We start from the raw sequence: 25,189 nt of genomic DNA, 5'->3' as shown, positions 1-25,189 counted from the left end.
CCTGAACAAGAAACTCTGTGTGAATTCAGCCTAAAAGTAGTTTTCTGGCACTTGTTGACTGAGGATAGGTCATCACTATCTCATCGGTGGGGCTCCTTCCCACAGGACCCCTGCTGATCAGCTGTTTAAAAAGGCTGTGGCCTCTTCCCGGGACTGATGTTGTCATGGTTATCAGTCACACGGTATAGCAGGTGTTCAGTCCCATTACAATGAATGAGGATGAACTACAATACAAAGCATAGCTCTATGAGTTCAGAACAAAACTCGAGCAGTGAAGGATTGGTGGTGTGTTTTTGATTTAGTCAGACTCCTCTTAAAGGGCATTTATTTATTTCTATGTCTGTTCACACGGAATTTTTTGGCAGCAGATTTTAACGCGGAATCCGCCTCAAAATCCACTGCCAAAACTGGCTCCTATTGACTTCAATGGGAGCCGCTCGCTTCTTTTTGCCGCTAGCTAGTAATGGAAAAAAGAAGCGAGCTGCCCTTTCTTGCTGCGGATTGCTTGTCTGACTCAGCCACGGTGCGAGACTCCCTCCCGATTAGGCCCATTAATTCGGGCCTAATCCGGGAGCGGAATGCCGCGCAGTATGTTAACACACAGAATCCATTTTCCGCTGTGTGAACATAACCTAAGTGGTCGCGCTATAACAGTCAAGTAAACAGTCTTTTCTAAAATAGAGACACATTTAGTTCAGATTATATATATATATATATATTTATTTTATTTTATTTTTTCTTTTTATTAAACGGTCCAAAAAAAAGTTGCAGGCACCTTAAGTCTCTCAGACTGGTTGACAACCTTGGCAGAGTCTTCAGCCACCAGCTGCTCGTATTGCTTCTGGCCCCGATACTCCCGCATACGCTTCTCGTGCACCCAGGCTCTCTCTGGTTCATTGCTGAAAAACTGTACATGGTATTCACGAGCACCTGGAACAGAGGACATCATATCAGGAGTGAAACTCACCAACATTGTCACCACAAATACACAGTGCAGAGTGGGACAACAGCTTGTACATGAGGAGACCGTGCAGAGAGGTCACATCTACGTGCACACTCACTGCCTTACCTCTGGAGTTGATCTTGCTGTGTACATGAAGCTGGGGGTCACAGGACACCATACACGGCCACCAGGGATAGGTTCCCACTTTCGACCAAACAAGGTCACCCACATGAAACCAGACGCCAGTCCTGACCTCAGAGGGGAGCGGTGAGATGGGTAAATGCTGAACCTAGAGAGCAGAACACAGTGAGATTATAGAAATTAACTTTTACTAGGTCTACGTGATTGTCAAATAACCAAGATCTGCCATCACTGTATGATTACTGGGATAGCCACTGATGCTGAGAGAGGGGCTAGCTATGACACTGGTGTAAGGCCCGTTCACCCAGGCAAGAGGGGGTGGATTTTGGCACGGACTCCACGTCATAATCCGCCCCCTCACAATAGCGATTTATGTAGACCGCTAGCGCAACATGCCGCTCATGGAAAAAAGAAGCGTGCTGCCCTTTCTTCAGGCGGACTCCACGGTTGATTCAGCCCTGGCGTCCGCCTCGTGGCAGCACACTCTGTGCTAGGCCCATTTATGTGGGCCTACACCGGACCGGAGTGCTGCGACTGTTTGGCCATATTCTGACGCGGCTTCCCAAAATCCGCCATCCGCGCCCCATGTGAACGGGGCCTAAGGCTGTACACGACCAGGTATATCTACGGGTCTATGGAGAAATTGGCACAGACCTGTTCATTTCATATAGTGAGCCTGGGTCACAAAACAAGACGCGGTTCTGAGTTTTGCCCCTGGGGCTACAACCCCATACACAGACCTGTGATAATACATGGGCGTTTGTATTGCACTGTCATAAAAAAATTAAAATAAAAAAAACAAACTGGTCATGTGCTAACCATAAAAAAACATGGCACCACACTGACCATGCAAGTTTAGTATTGCTGTTTATTTATTTATTCCGCAGTGCTTTCTTGTTAGTCCCAATCCCATATAGGGCTCCCAATCTACATCATTATCAGTATGTCTCTGGAGCGTGGGAGGAACCATTATCTATTGCTTCAATGAAGCCAGTAAACCTACAGGCAGCCTTTAGCCGGGTTCATACGTGGGGTTTTTTGGAACGGATTTTGATGCAGAGCCCGCCTCAGAATTCGGTCCAAATGCCGCAGTAACTTGTAGATACCTATCGGGCATCACTAAATTCCCTATCATTAGGTCTTTGGAGTGTGGGAGGATACTGGAGAAACCCACACAAACCCAGGGAGAGCATACAAATTCCTTGCAGATGTCCTTAGCAAGATTCGAACTCAGGACGTCAGCGCTGTAAAGCATCATATGAATGTGGGGTGAACCAGACAATGAGGGGGGACCAAACAGGGAAGAGATTCCTGACTCTCATCTGACAACAGATGTCAGGATAGTGAAGGTGCGGGAATGCTGAACTGAAACAAACAATACTTTGGTTCTTGGGTAAATACGCCATTGTCAGGTGACTCATCAAGTTTCTCCCCTCTATCCACAGAAAAGACATGCACTCGGGGCAACATGGTGGCTCAGTGGTTAGCACTGCAGCCTTGGAGCGCTGTAGTCCTGGGTTCGAATCTCACCAGGAACAACATCTGCAAGAAGTTTGTATGTTCTCCCCGTATTTGTGTGGATTTCCTGGGTGCTGGGTTATTTAGCAGTCAGCTGAACCCTCTTATACGGGTCTATAGAATACAATTCAGCAGAAACCTAGTTGATCGGGATATTGAAGCTGTAGCAGGGCGGACCAGTGGTTAGCACTGCAGCCTTGCAGCAAGGGAGTCCTGGATTTGAATCCTGCCACGGACAACACCTGCAAGGAGTTTGTATGTTCTCCCTGTGTTTGCATGGGTTTCCTCCCAAAGACATACATAGGGAATGTAGATTGTGAGCCCTATATGGGACAGTGACTGTCAATATCTGTAAAGTGCTGCAGAATATGATGGCCCTATATAAGAAGGCATAAGTAATATGGGGAGGGTGCAGCCTCCGCTATTCCCAAAAAACCACTGATGTGCGATATGTAAAATTCCTATCTGATGAGCAAATGATATGAAAAAGGACAAGAAAATGGAAACCAGGAACAAATACAAACATCAGAGGTGGAACAAAGATTTAATAACCTGTAACATCTGACCATAGAGTTTTTAATGGTGTTTTTTCACAGTAAGAAAAAAAAAAGTCCCATTAACCAGTCCCATTAAAAACCAGTTGGAACCTGGGGCCCAGAAGGCATACTGAGGGGTTAAGGAAGAAGTGTCCTAATAGTGCGTGCGGCCTGCTACAGTCCTTGGGGTTGATAGACCGACTCCAGAAAAGTGCCCGGTCAGCAGTACTGCACATGACGAGTCATGCTGGATCATGGGCACAGGACCCAATATTCTGCCAAGAATTACGAAATGTGGTGTTGAGACATAAACTTGTCGGAGCAAGTGAAGTGGTTTTTATTCTGCAGGTTAAATCTTCAAGGAGGCGTCCAAAACTGGTCAATGCAGTTGTCATGTGGAGAAAGGAGGAGGGTAAAACTAAGATGTGGCGTCTTCAGAAGTCAGGATAGACTAGGCGACAGAATCCCACACCGATCCTGGAGATAGTCCAAAAAAGTTTAAAGAGGACCTTTCACCACCTCCAATCCTGTTCCTGCACCGATTCTGGCCTAGTTGGTAACTTTTAGCAGTCCCCGCCGTCTCTGAGCAACCAGCGCTGTTAGTTCGGTGCCCAATATGATAACTACTTGTAGAGATGAGCAAACACTATTCAAAACTGCCCATAGGAATGAATGGACGCAGCTGGCACGCAGGGGGGTTAAGTGGCCGGCCGACGGCAAAGTCTGCATGCCGGCCGCTTCCATTCATTCCTATGGGCAGTTTCAAATAGTGTTTGCTCATCTCGAATAACTAGACTAATGCCAAGTGGGCAGTGACAGCAAAGAGCGGACAAGAAAGAGTGACCCAGAGCTCATAGATAAGCGCCCTTGCCTGCTCCTGCCTGACACCGCCCATTTGACAGAGCACAAAACTATCATCTGCTCGGAAATGGTGGGTGCTCGAGAAAAACTCCAAAATGTACCAGAATCAGCAGAGGATAGCCTATTAAAGGGTGCAAGCTCAATTTCGCAGAGGTGGTGAAAGGTTTAATTTAAAGGGACGGTGAAGGACCCGGAAACAAGGCTACTTTCTTCTTAGGAAGTGACATGGTGGTGGTCACATGGCCATGCCCATTCTATATAAGGAACAGACATGTTTTTGAAGTCCTGCACCACCCATTTTAACCCTTTTGCACTCTGAATCATACTACTAGGCTGAGTTCAGATGGGGGTTTTTTGCCCGGAATTTGACGCGGAAGCCACCTTAGATTCCAGACCGAAAAATCAGTAGCCGCAACTGCACTGTACCAGCATCCAGTCGCGGCACTCGGAGGCCGCCTCAGAATCCGGTCCAAAAACTGGCTAGCCGCGACTGGATGCCGGTGCAGTGCATACAGTCGTGGCACTCCGCTCTGGATTAGGCCCAAATGAATGGGCCTAGTCAGGAGGGAAAGTCGTCAGGCGGACGTCCGAGGCTGAACCGGCGGCTGCAGAATCCACCTGAAGACAGGGCAGGTCGCTTCTTTTTTCCACGAGCAGGAACAAACCGCTCACGGAAAAGAAATGACCGGCAACCATTGATTTCAATGGGAGGTGTTTTTTTTGGTCTGAACCCAGCCTAAATGTCACAGTGAACAGCGGTGTGACACTTGGGTTATGGCTGCATTACACAGCCAGGATCCAGGACTAGGACAAGCTGCTGAACTCCAAAAATGCTCAGAGACTCTGATGTCTTAAGCCGTCCAATACCATCATCAATGGTAATCCCACCATATGGGTAGTGGGGGGCTGAGATAGTCTCCCCTTTCACCCTCTCGAGTACACTGGGGAAGGGGGCTTCAAGATATCCTAGGGTCAAGCTATAGCAGAGGTCCCCAACCACTCGGACTCAGCCCGGTACTGAATGGACACTCAATGCTGGGCAGTTCCCATGAGCACAGCTTGTGCGCAGGGAGAAGTGACCAAGGAGGAGCGCCATGTCTGGATCTAAGTACAGTAAAAGTTAGTCTGCCAGTCAGGGCGCCCCTCACTGGCTGTCGCTTTCCTCCATATATTGTTCAGTATAAAGCAAATAGAGATGAGCGAACACGATTCGAAACAGCCATTTCGAATAGTACGCTCCCACAGAAATGAATGGACGTAGCCGGCATGCAGGGGGTTAAGCAGCTGCCCGCCAGCAAAGTCTGCGTGCCAGCCGCTTCCATTCATTTCTATGGGAGCATGCTATTCGAAACGTCTGTTTCGAATCGTGTTCGCTCATCTCTAAAAGCAACGTTCTCTGGCCGCTACACTATCACACTAAAGTCTGGGATGTGAGTCTGTGTGAATACCGGATGATGCTAGGAATCCCTGTACCATACTGCCCCCTACTTTAGTCACTATGCGACACGGCAAGACATGTTCCCACCAGATTATATCCATAGTATATCATTCTCCTTGTCAGTCTGGTAAGTCCCTACACAATCTAAAGCTCCTTACAGATGATTGTGGGCTAGATCAGTGTTATCCATGTTTTTCCATAACATACGTCCGTGTTTTCCGCAGATCAGTGTACGGGCGGCAAGTCCGAGCCGCAAAATATGGAGCAGGTCCAATTTGGTTCAGTGTTTGTTGCACAGGCTCGTTCCTATAAACCTATGGGTGACTAAAATCCAGGGATGGCAGAAGGATATACGGTGTGTCAGTGTCACATCCGTATTTGTGGACAAGCGAGGGACATCATTTTGCGGATCCACAAACTAGGGTTGCACATGGTCCATTTATGAGGACATACGGCACGGATGACATGTGGTCCGCAAAAAAGGAACGCCGATTACTAGCTTGCGGACCACAAAATCCAGCAACTAGGCTTTGGCCTATTTCACATGGCGAAAACCTTTTCCATTGTCAGCTTTTTCGTGTGGCTAGCCATGGCGGGATGCTAATGCAGTGCCGCCCGCTCCGGATTAGGCCTGGATGAATGGGCCTATTCAGGAGGGAGTCGCGAGCAGCCACCTCGCGGTTGACTCATCCGCAGAATCCGCCTGACGATAGAGCATGTTGTGGTATGTATCACACGGAGGTTTTTGCAAGCGGATTTTGATGCAGAATCCGCCTCCCATTCATTTCAATGGGAGTTACTAGCGATTTTTTTCCCGCTAGCAGATGCCGTGACTAACCACGTGAAAAAGATGTGGTAAAGGTTTCCGCCGTGTGAACTAGCCCTTGCTGAAAAAAAATTGCTAACTGAAAAAACTGCCATTAAAATGAATAGGAGGCGGTTTTTCAGATAAATTCTGCATCAAAATCTACCTGAAGAAACCTTGGTGTGAACATACCCTACACTTCCCAACCACCTTGTCATTTTATTCAGAGAATTCCAGGAGGAATAATGGAGGAAAGGCAAGAACGTGGCAGCCGAAATCTCATGTACTAACTATTCAGATTATACAGAATAGAGTATCGGATTATTCCCGGAGGATACTAGATTCTCTCAGCTTTTTCAGGAGGAGTAAGGCTCCGTTCTCACAAAGTAACGCGCCGCTCATTTAGACACGTATACACATGTCAGAGAGCGGCGCTCCGAAACAGATCCCATAGACTTCAATGGGTGCCGGCTTACGCGCAATACATATTGAAATCAATGGGTTACAAAGCCTCCCATTGATTTCAGTGTGTTCCACACGTAAGCCGGCACCCATTGAAGTCTATGGGATCTGTTTTGAAGCGCCGCACTCTGATGCGTATACGTGTCTAAATGAGCATCGTGTTACTCTGTGACAACGGAGCATAACAGAGGGTAGAACACAGCTTTTCAATAACATTATAAAAAACCATGAGACAGAAGAGCCTAGATGTCTTAAAGGGGTTACGCATTACAAAACCCCTTTAACCTACTAACAGTCCCCATCGTTCCTGGCCAATCAGCATAGCCAATTTCTATGCCCAACATGGAGACTAGACTCTAATGTCAAGTGGGTGGAGTCAGGCAAGAGATGGCATGAGAGGGCATGACTCACTGCCCCAACCAGAGGCAGAGCTCTAAGTCACCCCCCGTTGTCTGACACCACCCACTTGACATTAGAGAGTCAGGCACCAAAACAAACTGAACTTATTGCTCAGGAACAGCGGGCGCTGGAGAGAAAAATCCAACTGTGCTGGAATCAGTGAAGGGGGGTCAAACTGTCAGGAACGCCCTTCTGACTGTAAAGCACTACGGTAGGGACCGAAATCTCTTCACCCGGGGCTCAGATCGGGAAAGCCGACAGTGCGCTGAATTCAGCACGCTGTCGGCTTTCCAGCAGTATATAGGACTGCCTGTGCCCCAAACTCATGAAAGGTCCTCTTTAAATAAAAATATTTCAATGAGCTATTCCTATCTCATAAGGTAAGGTGCTAATACTTCATATCCTTTAAGGGTCCAACCTTTGGGATCCCAACAATCATGAGAATGAAAGTGCTGCTGTAATGATGCATACAAGTACTTCCGGCATGAATGGGAAGAGTAATGTACAGGCGCAGCTTGTGCCCCCTTCATCTTCCCCAAAGGTTGGACCCCTACCAATCAAAGGGAGTCTAGATGTGGCGCTAGACACAAGCAATAACAGGAACGAAGGGGGACAAAGGGGAAAAGCAAGACACAGAAAAGTGGACAAAAAAAACACAAGTGGACAATATTAGTCACAAAGGGTTTACACTCTACAAATGGTAGCAGAGACAGGCCATAGACCAGACTGTACAGACCTCAACCCCAAAGCCCCTTCTTTGGCCTCTTGTTAAACAACGTGGTATAAAGAACTAGAATTACAGGGTTTCATATAAGTTTAGCTTTTCCATCAGACATATACGCTGGGAAGAGTGTGAATGTAGCCTAAATAGGGCCATACACAGATGGAGGATGGGCTAACCCGCTGACGTGGATGTCCTACTGGTGGATGATGGGGGCTAGGGGTGGATTGAGTAATAGTCATGCATATTGTTAGTGAAGGGTCCAGCTCTTTGCATCAATTCACAGGCTCTGCGAATTCCAGCAATTGGATTTTTTTTCTCTAGTGCCCTCCTCCCCCCAGTAGTCAGTGCAGCATCTTTAGCAGCTTATTCTACTCCCCATTGAGAAGACTAGCACGACTCAGCCCAAAGGAACATGCAGCCAAAAGCTATGAAAGGTGTAGGGTCGGCTGAAAGCGCACAACAAGCTTTGCATAAATCAATTGTACAGTGTGTGTGTGCCCAGTACAGGACTTGTATTCTCTAACTATCATTCTCAGTGATCCCTACAGACTGGATGGTATGAAGTCTCCCATACAGAAGAAAAATCTGCTCCATAACCATCTCACTCCCTTTAAAGGGATCCCATCATTAGATACCCCTTTTTTTCTCCCTAACACGTAGGAATAGCCTTAAGAAAGGCTATTCTTCTCCTACCTTTAGAAGTCTTCTCCGCGCCGCTGTTCAGTAGAAATACCGGTTTTCTTTGGTATGCAAATGAGTTCTCTCGCAGCACTGGGGATGTCCCCAATGCTGCGAGGGAAATGTTCAGCGATGTCTCCATCTTCTTCAGGAACGCCCTCTCCCTGCGTCTTCTTCTGTCCTGGGTTTCAATCTTTTAGGCCTTAGGCAGAGCCGACTGCGCATGCCAGCGGCCACAAGAAAATGGGTAAGCGACCACAAAAAAATGGCCATTTTCTTGTGGTCGCTTACCCAGCTCACTGAGTAAGCGGCCATTTTCTTGTGGCCTGGGCATGAGCAGTCGGCTCTGCCCGAGGCCTAGAAGATTAAAACCCAGGACAGAAGACGACAGGGAGAGGCCGTTCCTGAAGATGGAGGCGTCGCTGAAGATTGGGAACCTCCCCCCCCCAGTGCTGCGAGAGAGTGCATTTGCATACCAAAGAAAACCGGGATTTGTACCGAACAGCAGCACAGAGAAGAATAGCCTTTCTTAAGACTATTCCTACGTGTTAGTCAGAACAAAAGGGTAACCAATGATGGGATCCCTTTAATGCTGTAGCAGGAACATACAGGACATTATACAGGAGGGCTGACCTGTACTGATGTGAATAAAGCCCCTGGACTGAGAGAGAAACTTCCTATTAGCACCAGCAGCCTGTCTCTCCTCACTATGGGGTCTAATACTACTGTCAGCTGCAGTCCAGAACAAGACAGATTCAGAAGGGATTTCAGAGTGAATGTCAGTTCAGCGGAGAGGAAGACGTAACCAGATAAAGCCGACTCCCCATGGCCAGGCCACACTGTCTGTATTACCTGGACCAACTATGACCCGGCTGAAGAGAACACAACTTGCAAGTTCAGTTTAGCTAAGCCGTGGAGGGTCCAGGAAAAGCGGCCGTCACATGGACCAAATTTCCCAACCCCCCCAAAAATAGCCTGTGGAATATTTTTTATATTACAAAGTTTCTTCTATTTGCTTGTACTGTTGACTTATGCAAAGTTTGCCAAAGGTTAGTGACTAGTTAAGTGTGAACAAAGCCTTAGGCAGCACTAGCTGGAGGTGCACGTTAAACAAACGAATAAAAAACAAACAAAAAAAAAACACAAAGAAAAACAGAAGAGTAAATCAAAAAGACAAAAGCGTCATGCATGGCTTTATTTAACTGTTAAGGTAAAAAAAAAAAGGAAATCAGAAATGAACACGGGTGAAAGGTACAGCAGCGCCCGAACTCCGGGATACTGTGTGTTAGAGACATGCAAGACCAACAGAAACGTCACCACAATAACTCTGTGGCCATCACTAGTCACCTATACTTAAAATATGTCACAAATAACACCCCCCCCTTGGAAATGAACACCCTTCAAACAAGCCTAGAAGGGGACACCCATACACCCTAAAAGTCCATATAAAAGGGGGCTGTCAAGAGGAGCCCACCCCTTTAACAGTTAAAGTACAAGTGCAGAAGAACTCACAATTTCCTCCTCGGGAGGTTCCACCTTTTGCGTCTCGTGCGGCTGCGGCTCCTCTGCCTTCAGGTCTTCTCGGTGGTGGTGATGGTGGTGGTGATGGTGATGATGATGGTGTCTGCTCTTCTTTCTTTTCTCCTTCCTTTCTCTCCTCCTCTCGTGTTTTTTCCTGCTCATCTCCATGGCCTCATGAAGGAGATCCCCACACAGTGAGGACTCAAACATCTCCCGCCCGTTCTGAATAGTCTTTGTAATTCTTAACTTTATCTCGGGGGAGCCGGTCTTCTTTTGGGTGATGATTGTTGAGGATGGAGGTGCTTGGAGAAGGTTGGGTGGGGATGTGGGTTGAGGGGGCGAGGACTTGAGCACTCCTTCGTGAGGGCGCATGGCTGCCGTTTCCAGGTGGTGGTAATACTCCAGGGTGCTGTAGCTCCTTGTGCCGTACCCATTAGCCGAGCCATTGGGATACTGAGAATAGGCTGCGTATTTGACCTGCGAGTCATACCCCAGCGAGGACTGATAGCCATTGGTGAGAGGCGGCAAGTCCTCCGTGGTGGGTGTGGGGTACTGGAAGTCCGTTTGGAGGCCAGAATCGTAGGGTGTGTGCCCACCCTCATCGGCCTGATCACTACTGTTGGCATCATCCTGCCGGTTGTTGGCGGAGTCGATGAGTTGAGGGGGTTGCTGGATTGTGTTTCCCATGATCCCTTGCATGAAAGAGAAGGAGAAATCCATTGTCGTGCTCAGGCATCATCAGCTTTCCCTTTCTCTCATAGGGCCTGAGAAGAAAAACAAAAAAATCTAAATAAAACAATTCAGGATTTTAATGACAGATTTCATTTTTGTGAGAATTATACCACACCAGGCGTGCCCGCTAGTACTATATATCATGTTACATATCAGTACCCTATTAGTACACACTGCCTAGCTGCCCAGAATCCACGGGGACCTAGAAATTTTAGCAGTGCTCCCTGACCGTCCCCCAAGCAGCCACACAGCGGCGCTCCCAGGCCTGTCACTAAATGCCGGACTAACAGAAAGACTGCTTTCTGGTCACTCAGTTCTGTGCTGGAAACAAGTGCCAGATTATTAGACCTATGGGATGCCAAATTAAAGGGACGTTTCACTAGACACTAGAGTGACTGCCAGGGCAAGAAACTGATCGGAGCTCGGTGCTGGCACCCACAGCACATTACCCTGGAGGAAGCGGTAACTGTAGTGTTACATGGCTGCCAGGAAGAGTTATCTACTTGACATCACAGGATGCCTCGTCCAGAGCACGTGGTCATCTGATACAACTATGGGTGACGTGTGACAAGTGTGGGTTGGTGCTTTTCAGAAAAAGCATGTAGTGTTCTTATCTCCCCTCCGGCTCCCACTCCTCTGTTATCACTGCTGGCAGAAGGAGCCATTATCAGTGTTACCCACACAGACTATGGCGAGGGCCTCATGTACACAACCACAGCACAGTCCACCCTAGGAGTGTGAACGCTGATGAAGGAACTTACTGGAATAACATGCTCATGTCAAGACTGACCGTGACCTAAGGAACCGTGCCCTTGTATCCATTGTCTATGGCTAACTTTACATGGAGCCGATCATAGATTGTATGGGTGTGCACCAATATCAGCGCACCATACAGTGGAGTTAAAGGGTTAAATGAGCTTCCTAGACTTATCCTTTAATTGAAGACGAGGACTATCCAATCAGTTACTACAGTATTCTGTGGCCTATTCACTAACTCCCAAGCATCGGATGCGCTTAGTATTGCAGCTCAGCCCACTCTCTAGACTGGGACTGAGCTTCGAACAGGACATGTATCCGATGAACGTAACGTCACATGGCGGGTGAAATGGAAGCGGTGCTCAGGGAACACTGCTCCTCCTACAAGCAGCCCAAGCGTCAGACCCCACTGATCTTCAATTCTAAGGATAGGATCATGAATTAAGGCCTGGAGAACCCCTATAAGGTGGTGTGATCCTAATATTTGTATAGGCCATCAATTACAGGATGAGTGGAGTCCATCCATCAGCCTTCTGAAGGCGCTGCCCCGTCCAGCCAAACCCTGCAGCTTCTTGGGTTGCTCACATTGCTATGCCCCCCACATAGCAGCACTGATGCCGGATATTACGGTATCATCCCCTTCACTTAAAGACTGCAAAACCCAGCACCGCTGCCAAGTAAGTGTCTTGCGGCCAGAGCGATCTAAAGGACGGAGAGAGCAGTGCTTGGGGGAGTGACAGGCCCTAACATGGGTGCAGGTATGGAGAGGGAACCCACTAATCTGATGTGGAGTACCTATACTAAATAACAGGCCATGAATATTCCGTACATAGAAAACGCCTTTAAGCATTTTAACCTGCACTTTCTTGCCGAGCAGCCTGTCGTCTATGAGTGAAGTTTATACACAACAATTCCGGCTCCGCTACATCAAATACACAGCAGGCTCCATTCACTTTCATGGGTAGCTCCAAGAAGACCAAAGCAAGCAAGCATGCTGGGAGCTGTAGTGCCATAGGGAGTCTAACCTCCGCTCTATGATATCCGGAATGGGTACATTTTATTGAAATCAGCATCGAGCTAGATGATGATGGTCGGATCCATTACAACATACAGCACAATACACTGGATGGAGATACCAAGTTGTTTGAGTTTAGGTGCGATAAAACAATTGTTAGGCCCGAACTTTCCAATGCCCTTTTGCCACCTTGTAAGACCCGATCAGTCTGACTGGTGGGTACGGCCGCTCCATTGACTGCCCATGTGCAGCGCCTTCTCCCCGAGACAAAGACAACACAGCGTACTTGGAGACTTGCCACAAACTGCTTCAGTGCCAAAATCTGTCCAGAGTGATCTACGATCAGACATTCAGGCAGCGCATTCACTATTTTAACGGTTTGATATTTACACCTCCCATTTTTCTACGCAAGAATCGTGAACGAACACCAAGAAGCTCGCCTGTCCCTGCGCAGGCGTAAAAGGGGCGCCAAACGAATAGAATGGGCCCCATCCAATGTAATAGGAGTGCTGAGCGCTGTAGTCCCTATGGTCAGATCCAAGATTAACCCCTCGCTCTAGGGGAGTTTTTCTTTTTTTGACACCCCCCCCCCCTAACAAACCCCGTAACTTTTTTTAAAATTTTTCTATTCACAAAGCTTTGCGGTACCAATTTTTCTTCATGACGACGCCATTTATTATTCTGTACAATGTACTGGGAAGTTGGGAGAAAAAAAAAAAAAATTCTGAATGGGTTGGAATTGGAGAAAAAGCGTATTTGGGCGACTTTCTTACGGGTTACATTTTTATGGCGTTCACTGTGAAGCCAAAATGACGTATCACCTGTATTCTATATTCCGGGGATATCAAATTTACATAGTTTTATTGGCATTTTAACCCCTTAACAATAGTCAACAACTTTGGAAAAAAAAAATTTGTAAAAGACACCGAACTCTGACACCTGTAACTTTTTTATATTTCCGTGTATGGGGATGCATAGGGCGTCTTACGGATTACGGTACTTTTTAGTTCTACCATTTTAGGGAAGGTCTATTGTTTAAATCACTTTTTGTTAAAAGTTTTATCAGAGACGAAACAATGAAAAACTGGCAGTTTGGTACTTTTGATTCTCCCCACCCCACCCCCACTATAGCCCTTTCAGGTGTCACATAGGCCACGATTACTGACACAAGGGTCCATTCACACGGAGGAAAATGGTGAGGAGTTTGGTGTGGAATTTCAGCGCTGAAAAAATAAAAAGCCTCCCATTGACTTCAATGGATTCCTTTTTATGCTAGCACTGAAATTCCACACCGTTTTCCTGTGTATGAATGGACCCTTAATATTGGTGCAGATTAGGGTATATTAGCCAAGTGGGCGGTGACACAGTACTTTCCCTGGGGCACAGTGTCAGTGCTCGATGTTGTGCAGTGTTACCACCCACTTGTCTACTAGGCCCAAGTAGACACCCAGACCCCACTGCTCCTACACCATTACTTTTTAAGGAATGGCAAAACATTAAAAGGGTTTATAACTTTGGAATAGCAGAATGGATTTGGATAAACAAAACACCAAAATACTCCATGCCTATCAGATGGGCTTTATAGTCCTGGTAAATGCTATCAGATTTCCCTGCAGCGCCACCACAGGAGAACTTAAGCACTACACAATACATAGTCAAATAAGAAGGCTGTATATATAAAGCAGGACAGGACTGCCAACTTAAAGGGGTTGGTCCAGTTGCTCTTAAGCCAGTGACATCACATCTATGGGTCACATGGCCGTGCTGCAGCTCAGTCCCTTTCAAATGAATGGGGCTGAGTTGCAATATCAAGCACAGTGACTGCACAATGTGCCACGAGCCTTCAGAAGTCAATAGCACGGCCCTGCGATACCCCTTTAACTTCACATTTTATACGTATTGTCTGCAAAGGCGGTCATAGCCTTCAACAATGACTTCTAAGAATCCCGACCATCGTGCGGCCATGTCTAGTAATACAGGGAGCGAAAATAATAAGTGTCTGCAGTCCCGTGAGGGGTGATGTTACTCATGACATTCTAGCAGCGATTCTCCTGTAAATGACTCTCAAAACTTCCCCAAATTATTAATGGAAACTCCAGCCTTGACTGACACAGGGGCGAGTGACACATCCCTGTCCCTATAGATGGTAAAATCCTGGTCACGCTGTATACTGGGCTTAGGCTGTGACAGGACTGCATTTACTTATAGCAGGGCCACTTATAAGGGGGCATTCATACACTGCAGATTTTATGGCAGAGTTTATTTACTCATCAGACGTCCCGATACTGCCATTGGAGCAACCTCATTCACATAAATGGAGATTTCCAGCCACAGAAACTCCTGCAACACAATAGGCCGCGTGTGAATACACCCTAAGGCTGAGGGAGACGTATAAGACAATCCTATACACTCCCCATACCTTCTGTAGAAAACAATCCTATACATTACCTATATCTTCTGTATAAGACAATCCTATACATTACCTATATCTTCTGTATAAGACAATCCTATACATCACCTATACCTTCTGTATAAGACAATCCTATACATTACCTATATCTTCTGTATAAGACAATCCTATACATTACCTATACCTTCTGTATAAGACAATCCTATACACTCCCCATACCTTCTGTATAAGACACTCCTATACATTACCTATACCTTCTGTATAAGACAATCCTATACATTACCTATACCTTCTGTATAAGACAATCCTATACACTCCCCATACCTTCTGTATAAGACAATCCTATACACTCCCCATACCTTCTGTATAAGACACTCCTATACACTCCCCATACCTTCTGTATAAGACACTCCTATACATTACCTATACCTTCTGTATAAGACAATCCTATACATTACCTATACCTTCTGTATAAGACAATCCTATACATTACCTATACCTTCTGTATAAGACAATCCTATACATTCCCCATACCTTCTGTATAAGACAATCCTATACATTACCTATACCTTCTGTATAAGACAATCCTATACATTACCTATACCTTCTGTATAAGCAAATCCTATACATTCCCCATACCTTCTGTATAAGACAATCCTATACATTACCTATACCTTCTGTATAAGACAATCCTATACATTACCTATACCTTCTGTATAAGACAATCCTATACATTACCTATACCTTCTGTATAAGACAATCCTATACATTACCTATATCTTCTGTATAAGACAATCCTATACATTACCTATATCTTCTGTATAAGACAATCCTATACATTACCTATATCTTCTGTATAAGACAATCCTATACACTCCCCATACCTTCTGTATAAGACAATCCTATACATTACCTATACCTTCTGTATAAGACAATCCTATACATTACCTATACATTCTGTATAAGACAATCCTATACATTACCTATACCTTCTGTATAAGACAATCCTATACATTACCTATATCTTCTGTATAAGACAATCCTATACATTACCTATACCTTCTGTATAAGACAATCCTATACATTACCTATACCTTCTGTATAAGACAATCCTATACACTCCCCATACCTTCTGTATAAGACAATCCTATACATTACCTATACCTTCTGTATAAGACAATCCTATACATTACCTATACCTTCTGTATAAGACAATCCTATACATTACCTATACCTTCTGTATAAGACAATCCTATACATTACCTATACCTTCTGTATAAGACAATCCTATACATTACCTATACCTTCTGTATAAGACAATCCTATACATTACCTATACCTTCTGTATAAGACAATCCTATACATTACCTATACCTTCTGTATAAGACAATCCTATACATTACCTATACCTTCTGTATAAGACAATCCTATACATTACCTATATCTTCTGTATAAGACAATCCTATACACTCCCCATACCTTCTGTATAAGACAATCCTATACATTACCTATATCTTCTGTATAAGACAATCCTATACACTCCCCATACCTTCTGTATAAGACAATCCTATACATTACCTATACCTTCTGTATAAGACAATCCTATACATTACCTATATCTTCTGTATAAGACAATCCTATACATTACCTATACCTTCTGTATAAGACAATCCTATACACTCCCCATACCTTCTGTATAAGACACTCCTATACATTACCTATACCTTCTGTATAAGACAATCCTATACATTACCTATACCTTCTGTATAAGACAATCCTATACATTACCTATACCTTCTGTATAAGACAATCCTATACATTACCTATATCTTCTGTATAAGACAATCCTATACACTCCCCATACCTTCTGTATAAGACAATCCTATACACTCCCCATACCTTCTGTATAAGACACTCCTATACATTACCTATACCTTCTGTATAAGACAATCCTATACATTACCTATACCTTCTGTATAAGACAATCCTATACATTACCTATACCTTCTGTATAAGACAATCCTATACATTCCCCATACCTTCTGTATAAGACAATCCTATACATTACCTATACCTTCTGTATAAGACAATCCTATACATTACCTATACCTTCTGTATAAGCAAATCCTATACATTCCCCATACCTTCTGTATAAGACAATCCTATACATTACCTATACCTTCTGTATAAGACAATCCTATACATTACCTATACCTTCTGTATAAGACAATCCTATACATTACCTATATCTTCTGTATAAGACAATCCTATACATTACCTATATCTTCTGTATAAGACAATCCTATACACTCCCCATACCTTCTGTATAAGACAATCCTATACACTCCCCATACCTTCTGTATAAGACAATCCTATACATTACCTATACCTTCTGTATAAGACAATCCTATACATTACCTATACCTTCTGTATAAGACAATCCTATACACTCCCCATACCTTCTGTATAAGACAATCCTATACATTACCTATACCTTCTGTATAAGACAATCCTATACATTACCTATATCTTCTGTATAAGACAATCCTATACACTCCCCATACCTTCTGTATAAGACAATCCTATACATTTCCCATACCTTCTGTAGCCACTCCTGGGTTTTCCACAATATGGGGTCTTAGCCTAAACGTTCCTCATACCAGGTCTTTGAACCCACCACCCAGAGCAGGACAAGGTGCATGCCGACCTCTCTGACCTCCACCGATCATGAGATTGGGGGTCCTTGCACCCCATTGTGATGGAGCAGGTAATCCAACACGCAGCTGCTGCACCCACTAAATATAGCACATGGTCTGCCACTCCGTATGCACGGGGGTACAATGAACCCCCATTCTTCCCCCAGCCAACATACCCTGACTGATCAGAGAACAGATAACTTGGATTTTTCATACCGATGACCCATCCACAGGACTGGTTACCAGTATGTGATCTGTGGGGGGCGCAAACTGAAACCCTGCACCAGAAACCAGTGTAGCGGATATAGGCTTCTAGTCAAGGAACAGGCCTGATCTCCTACAGCCTAGACAATGCTCTGTGGACTCCAGACACTGTAGAGATGATGACTACCTAGACTGGGAACAATTTCTTCATTTTTTACTTTGTTATTTGGCAGGGGTGCATCCATTACACATTACAGGGGCGGGGGAGAGTATCACCATCAGAGCCTGTGCTATAGGCCCAAACATCCCAGATGGTGACAACCAGGAGCCCAGTATACAGCAAGCTCACCGACGGGTGTATACATAAGGGATACAGAAAGAGTAGAGGAGTGGGAGCCTCTGCACTACGGAACTATAGTCCATGCAATACAATGACAAGATTTATAAGGGTTCTACAAAGGGTTAAAGACATCCTCCAGCAGTGACAATGGGGGTGGGGGGACTTATCAAGCACCTGCACTGGGGGGGGGGGGAACTGGTCACATACAAGAGAAGGGGCACCACGGAGGCAAGAGGTGTCACCCAATCCTCACTGGGCCAGTTGCTAGGCAACCACATTATTCAAGAGAAAGACGTCCTGAGGAATGAGTTAAATTTTCCCTGGAGTTTCCCTTTAATACAGGCTCCATGTCACTATACGCGAGTAACACAAGTCAGTGGGGGTCTATATCTATCTAATATATCTATATATTCCTATAGTCAGTGTGGTTGGGGGGGGGGGGGTTATGGAGTCTCCCTCACAAACGTCTCAGGTGGATTAAGAAATGGAAATCTCTCCTTGGCTCAATTTAAGCAATCCCTGCCAACTATGATCCTGTGTAGCCAAAATTGGGGGCACTCACAGGGTCCTTTAATCTGTGGTCTTACTGTAAGACTGAGGCAGTGCACCCGCTATGTAAGGGTTATATCTCACCTTTACCCCACATATTGTACCCGGGATGGGGGTGGATGGCACCCCAGGGGGTATCCCCTCACTGCACCCCAACCCTACAAGACAGCCTATCACTAGTGTATATCTCCTTACAAAAACATATAGGCCAAGCTCGCACGTAGCAGGCGCAGCAAAAAAGCACTGCGGGAAAAGTCATGGCGGCAGCATTGTGTTTTTTTCCCGCAAAGGTTTCTACGTCCATTATACCTATAGGGAAACCGTCAGCAATTTTGTTGGCATAATTGACATGCTGAGATTTCCAAAACCCCAACGTTGTGGAAATCTTACTTTTTTTTTTCTTCTTTGCAATGACTATAAACCGCCTCGGTTTTTACACCACGTGGGGCCTCGGCCGCAAAGGGTTTCTCAGAATACGGGGGTAAGTGTCTGATAGCTAGGAGTGATCATGGGAATAGGAAGGGGGTCCCCAAATAAAGGGAATAAGTGACCCAGCCCTGCGGATTCAGTGTCACTACTCCGTGAGGCACCAGGACCCCCAGAAGTCAGACCCCCACCCCCCCTAACCTGTGTATAACAGAGACTACCTGTGTGGTTTTCTGCTTAGAGATGACTTTTTATTCCCCATTTGTTGCAGGAGAGAAAACAAACAAACAAAAAAAAAAAATGAGCATCTTGTGTGGCCTCAGCCTAGAGGTTTTCTCCGGTTTATTTGTTTCTTACCCCCTATCACCTGTCCATAGGGCTGCAGATCCAATACACAGTCTCCATCGGGTCTCTTTACATTCTGCCTGTGCACTCAGGGCCGAAAGGAGACTCCATGGGATACCTGGCCAAATGGACGGTTATTTTACACCTCCACAGGGGTTACATATATATTTTTTTTTTTTTACTGAAATATCCCTTTAAGTGCCATTACAGTGAACAAATAATTTGGAATGAAAAAACGAAAAAAAACAAACATAAAAACAAAATACACAATGGGGATTATAAAGCCACTGTAGACTCCCCTAACCCTCCTGCGGTCTGTGCTACACCTCAGACAAGAAGGAGCAGGCCGGGGACCCCCACAAAGGAACTTATAAGTAACCAATACAACATACTGCTATATAATACACAGCACACATAGTGACGACACTTCAGGGCAGCTGAGCACACAGCACACTCACGGTATAGTCACCGCTACAATGGAAACCAGTAACGTGGCTCAGACCCCGCATCTACCGTTTAGGTATAATATATACACACAGAACGCCTGATCTATATACCGCCACGTGAGCACATACAGGTATACAGTGGTCCTCCATATGCCAGACTACTCACCCCCCACCACAGCATTTGGCCTGTTCAAATCTAACCAATGTGAACAGTTCTCTACAGCGCTCCATTGTATACCCCTGTATATATATCACCATGTAGTGTCAGTTCCTGGGACAAGGACCTACAACCCAATTTATAATGCTAATGTATACAGACACACCCCTCCCCCACTGACCCATATCCAGTCTATATACCCACACAGCCCTCTTCGCTAGAGTGTCAGCTCTCTAGCCAAGTTGTCCTTGCTACCTATATCTATACCATGTGCCAGTATACATATATACCCCCCTCAGCTTCTGGGACAAGGACGTACAGCGTCCCAATCATACACCACCGCCTCCTCACATATCAATAGCCAGTGTATATACCTGTATACCACTCCTCCATAGCCAGTGTATATACCTGTATAGCACTCCTCCATAGCCAGTGTATATATCTGTGTACCACTCCTCCATAGTCAGTGTATATACCTGCGTACAGGGATACAGCCCCCATGGGATGAAGCATCAGCTCTTGAGACAAGGAATTACATCCCCCCTCCTCACATAACCATAGCCAGTGTATATATCTGTATACAAGGACAAAGCCCCCTGCCGCAGCATCAGCTCCTGGGACAAGGACTTGCAGCGCCCAGATCATACATCCCCACCCCCCACATATCCATAGCCACTGTATATACCTGTATACTGCTCTACCTATACAGCAAGAAAACAGTCAGCTCCTGGGACAAGGATCTCATCCATCACCCCCTCCCCACTGATACATAGTCAGTCTATATACCTGCCTACAGGAACACACCGTCCACACTAGAATGTCAGCTTCTGGGACAAGGACTCAGATCATACACCACAAAGGCCCATAGCCAGGCCATACACCCGCACATACCTGTATACAGACATACCCCTCCCTCACTGACCCCTAGCCAGGTCATATACCTGTATACAGACACACCCCTCCCCCACTAGAGTGTCAGTTCCTAGGACAAACACCTACCACCCCAAACCATGCATCAACCCACATAAAGACACACAGCCAGTCTATATATCTCTGTATACAGATCTCAAACAACCCCTCCCCCACTAGAGTGTCAGCTCCTGGGACAAGAATCCTACATCTCCAGATCATACACCTCCCCTCCCCCACATAAACAAACCCTCCCCCCTCGACCCATAGCCCATCTATATACCACATATACAAGTATTAAGACCCCCCCTCTCTCCCATTAGAGTGTCAGCTCCTGGGCCCAGCCCCTCCCCCTCCCGTTACACCCGACATCACCTTCAGTTTGTTCCATTCTAGATCCCGGTGTCTCGGACTCAGCGACAGGAACCCGCGGATGACCGTAAGGAGGGGAGGAAAACCGGGCGTGTGACGTAATATCCGGGCTTCACCCCCCCTGCGGCTGAGAAGAAAAATCCGGGCGTCTTGATAGTTCCTTATCTTTTTCGGGTGACATAAAATGGCGACGGCTCTTTTATTCGGGTGTTTATAGGATGGTAACGGCGTTTGCGGCAGGTGGCCCCCGGTTGGGGATGTGACGATGCGGGGCCTCAGTTTCGGGCGTTGCGGGGGGTGATAGGTTTTTTTTTTTTTTTTTTATTGCTCAGGGGTTTCCTGGCGTCGTGTGAGGCTTCCGGATATCGGCTCCCGGGTGACTAGAGACCCCCTCCCTCCCCCCCGGTACGTTCCAGGTTTTTTCCGGGTGTGTCCGGGTCACCACCGCCCGCTTCCTCCTCACACAAAAGCCGCCCGCGCGCCCCGGCAGCGCCAGTGAAAAAAAAAATCCTTCTACGCCGATTGGTTGGAAATTGCCGCTGAGGATGCCGGGAGTTGTAGTTTGCCTTTAAGGTGTCAGTAAAAATTGGTGTTATTAAAGCTTGGAAACTGTGACAAGGTGAGGGCTGAAGTGTGGTGCGACACCTAGTGGCTGGAGGGTGAAGGGCATCATGGCCAAAACATCCTCTGCAGCATTTTCAGGATCCCGCACAGGCGGTTTTCAGATTTTATGTAAAACTGGTAAAACAACATGCACACTTAGTTCAGACAGGGTTTTTTGGTCCGGAATTTGACGAGGAGGCCGCCTCGGATTCCGGACCAAAAAAACGGTAGCCACAACTGGATGCCGATGCATTGCACTGGCATCCAGTCATGGCGCTCCTCTCCAGATTAGGCCTAGACGGAAGGAAGTGTCTTCAGGCCGACATCCGCAACTCAACTGGCCGCAGAATCCGCCTGAAGAAAGGGCATGTCGCTTCTTTTCTACACGAGTGGTAACAAACCACTCGCAGAAAAAAAGAACTGACCGGGACACATTGATTTCAATGGGAGACGTGTTTTTGGTCAGGATTTTGACGCGGATTCCACGTCAAAATCCTGATCAAAAAACGGTTTCTTCCCGCTTGCGGAAAAAAGAACTGACCTGCCCTTTCAGTGTGACACTCCCTCCCGTCTAGGCCCATTCATTTGGTCCTAATCCGGAGCGGAATGCCGCGACTGGATGCCGGTGCACTGCATCGGCATCCAGTCACGGCTAGCCATTTTTGGACCGGATTCTGAGGCGGCCTCCGCGTCAAGATCCGGTCCAAAAATCCCCGTGTGAACCCGGCCTAAGTCATCACCTATTACAAGATCTCTTATTGCTGTCAGTGACTAGAAACTCTGGTTACATTTGAAGAGTGAAAGTCCATACTGAAATGTATCAGATTTGCAGTATGAGTGGGCTTGTAATTTCAGCCCCCCCCCCTTACTAAACTGCTTACCTATGTGCAGTCCATCACAACCCCCTTTATTAGACCTCACACAATATAACCACCCTACCCCATGTCCTCTAGTCCCCTGTTGCTTCTGATGCTTGGCCAGGCCTGATCAGAGATATTGAGGCTCATGTGACCAGTCATTTACATCAGGAACGAAAGCCGCCCCATTTCTGCAACATGGGGTTCCTAACCTTAGGGTGCATTCACACTACGGAACGCCAGCGTGTATCACAGCCGTACACGCCGGCGTTACAGCAGGGCTGCCGGACACTTCCCATTCATTTCTATGGGAGCCGGCATGCGAGCGCTCCCCATAGAAATGAATGGACTGCTTTTTTCCATTCATTTCTATGGGGAGCACTTGCATGCCGGCTCCCATAGAAATGAATAGGAAGTGTCCGGCAGCCCTGCTGTAACGCCGGCGTGTACGGCTGTGATACACTCTGGCGTTCCGTAGTGTGAATGCACCCTTACAGCGCTTTTTTTTTCACATCAGCCAACACAATGTGGGGCCTTACCCTTAGGCCTGGTTCGGAAGTCTGCGTGGGCACCCCCCTAATGAAATACCGAACGCATTGACAAGCGGTGAGCTTATGAAAGCGCACGGACCCCAGAGGCTATAATGGGGTCCGTGTGTTTTCCACGCGGTATCCGCATGGATCATTCGAAGAGAAGAGTACTTCATAAACTGCTTTCTTCTCCACATGACTCGTGCGGAAAACACACAGACCCCATTATAGTCTATGGGGTCCGTGTGATTTCACTGCACACCGCTTGTCAATGCGTTCAGTAGTCCGTTCAGGGGGTCCCCAATCGCTCTCACCGACTGGAATATTGAACGCAGATGTGAACCAGGCCTTAGATTACCTCAGAAAACTGGCCTATGTGCTTTTCATACATTTATTATGTGATTTAGACATTTTTGGGTGTGACTTGACAAGAGGCATGAGTAAGAAGTAAAGAGTGTGGTTTAAGATGCTCTAATGTGGGCGAAAACCTTGGCACAGAATAACCCTACTAAGGGAACGTTCACACTACCGTCGGTGTCCGACAGTTAGTGTCCGATGCTAATGTCCGCGCAAAATCTTGCGTGGATTCCGCCTGAGGAAAGCGATAGAAGTGAATGGGAGGTGAAAAACGCCTAGCTTTTTTTTGCAAAAAACAGTGATTGAAACTAGTGTTTTTTTACAGTCCATTCACTTTAGGGGAGGGGAAAACCACCTGGCGTTTTCTGAAGCAGTTTTTACCAAAAACTTCTCCAGAAAATGCTCCAAAAAACACTTCAAGGTCAAAAAACCACTTCCTAATTTGGAAGTGGTTTTTTTCGGGACCAAAATAAGCCAGGCGGTTTTTATGTGTGAACTAGCCCATACGAGGACTGAATTAAATATGTTTCATATTCAGAACAGGCGGTTGATGGTAGACAAGGTGGAGGTGTTCTGGGCCCCATAGTTACATGTTACAGCAGACCTAAATTAATTCAGAATGAACTACACCTTTAAACAGTGAGGCCCCAGGTCGGGCCCCCTAATCTGACCTGACCCGGTCTCTGATCACACCCCTATATAATTTGAGAACACAGACCACACCTCTAAATAAATCAGACCTCTAAATTAATGTGAGCCAGATTAGACTGCAATCTGCGGGCTCATATGGATTTCGCTAGCCTTCAGAGGCCATGGTAGAAATGTATACTGACTAGCCTTGCCTGCTGAGGGCTCTAGCCCATCCCCACTAATTTTTTCTAGAATTTACATTTATTCCCTGCAGATTAGTTTTAAACTGTTTTATAATAGTGTGAATCCTGCCGATTTTAACTGAATCAATAAAACTTAATTTTTATGCACTATACAAGGTATAAGCACTATATGATGGTAATATCTGGATACTACTGTATAAGCAGTATATGATGGTAATATCTGGGCACTACTGTATAAGCACTATATGATGGTAATATATGGGCACTACTGTATAAGCAGTATATGATGGTAATATCTGGGCACTACTGTATAAGCACTATATGATGGTAATATATGGGCACTACTGTATAAGCACTATATGACGGTAATATCTGGATACTACTGTATAAGCACTATATGATGGTAATATATGGGCACTACTGTATAAGCACTATATGATGGTAATATATGGGCACTACTGTATAAGCACTATATGATGGTAATATATGGGCACTACTGTATAAGTACTATATGATGGTAATATATGGGCACTACTGTATAAGCACTATATGATGGTAATATCTAGGCACTACTGTATAAGCACTGTATGATGGTAATATATGGGCACTACTGTATAAGCACTATA

At 45.9% G+C, this 25,189-nt stretch overlaps 1 protein-coding gene across 6 annotated transcripts in view; it reads right to left on the bottom strand.

The window, feature by feature from the left end:
- Positions 1-21,838, bottom strand: part of NSD3 (nuclear receptor binding SET domain protein 3) — a 73,230-nt gene extending 51,392 nt beyond the window's left edge. For all 6 annotated transcript variants that reach the window (XM_075272742.1, XM_075272743.1, XM_075272744.1 and 3 more), the window contains exons 1-4: positions 21,387-21,838; positions 10,018-10,790; positions 1,070-1,232; positions 776-930 (exon numbers count right to left, since the gene is read on the bottom strand). In XM_075272742.1, the coding sequence (XP_075128843.1) occupies positions 776-930; positions 1,070-1,232; positions 10,018-10,746 (1,047 nt within the window). In that variant the 5' untranslated portion in view covers positions 10,747-10,790; positions 21,387-21,838. The remainder of the gene's footprint in view (positions 1-775; positions 931-1,069; positions 1,233-10,017; positions 10,791-21,386) is intronic.
- Positions 21,839-25,189: the final 3,351 nt, after the last annotated feature.

Source organism: Leptodactylus fuscus, chromosome 5 (assembly GCF_031893055.1).
Source record: "Leptodactylus fuscus isolate aLepFus1 chromosome 5, aLepFus1.hap2, whole genome shotgun sequence".
NCBI classification, from domain to species: Eukaryota; Metazoa; Chordata; class Amphibia; order Anura; family Leptodactylidae; genus Leptodactylus; species Leptodactylus fuscus.
This window is presented reverse-complemented; position numbering and strand designations above follow the sequence as displayed.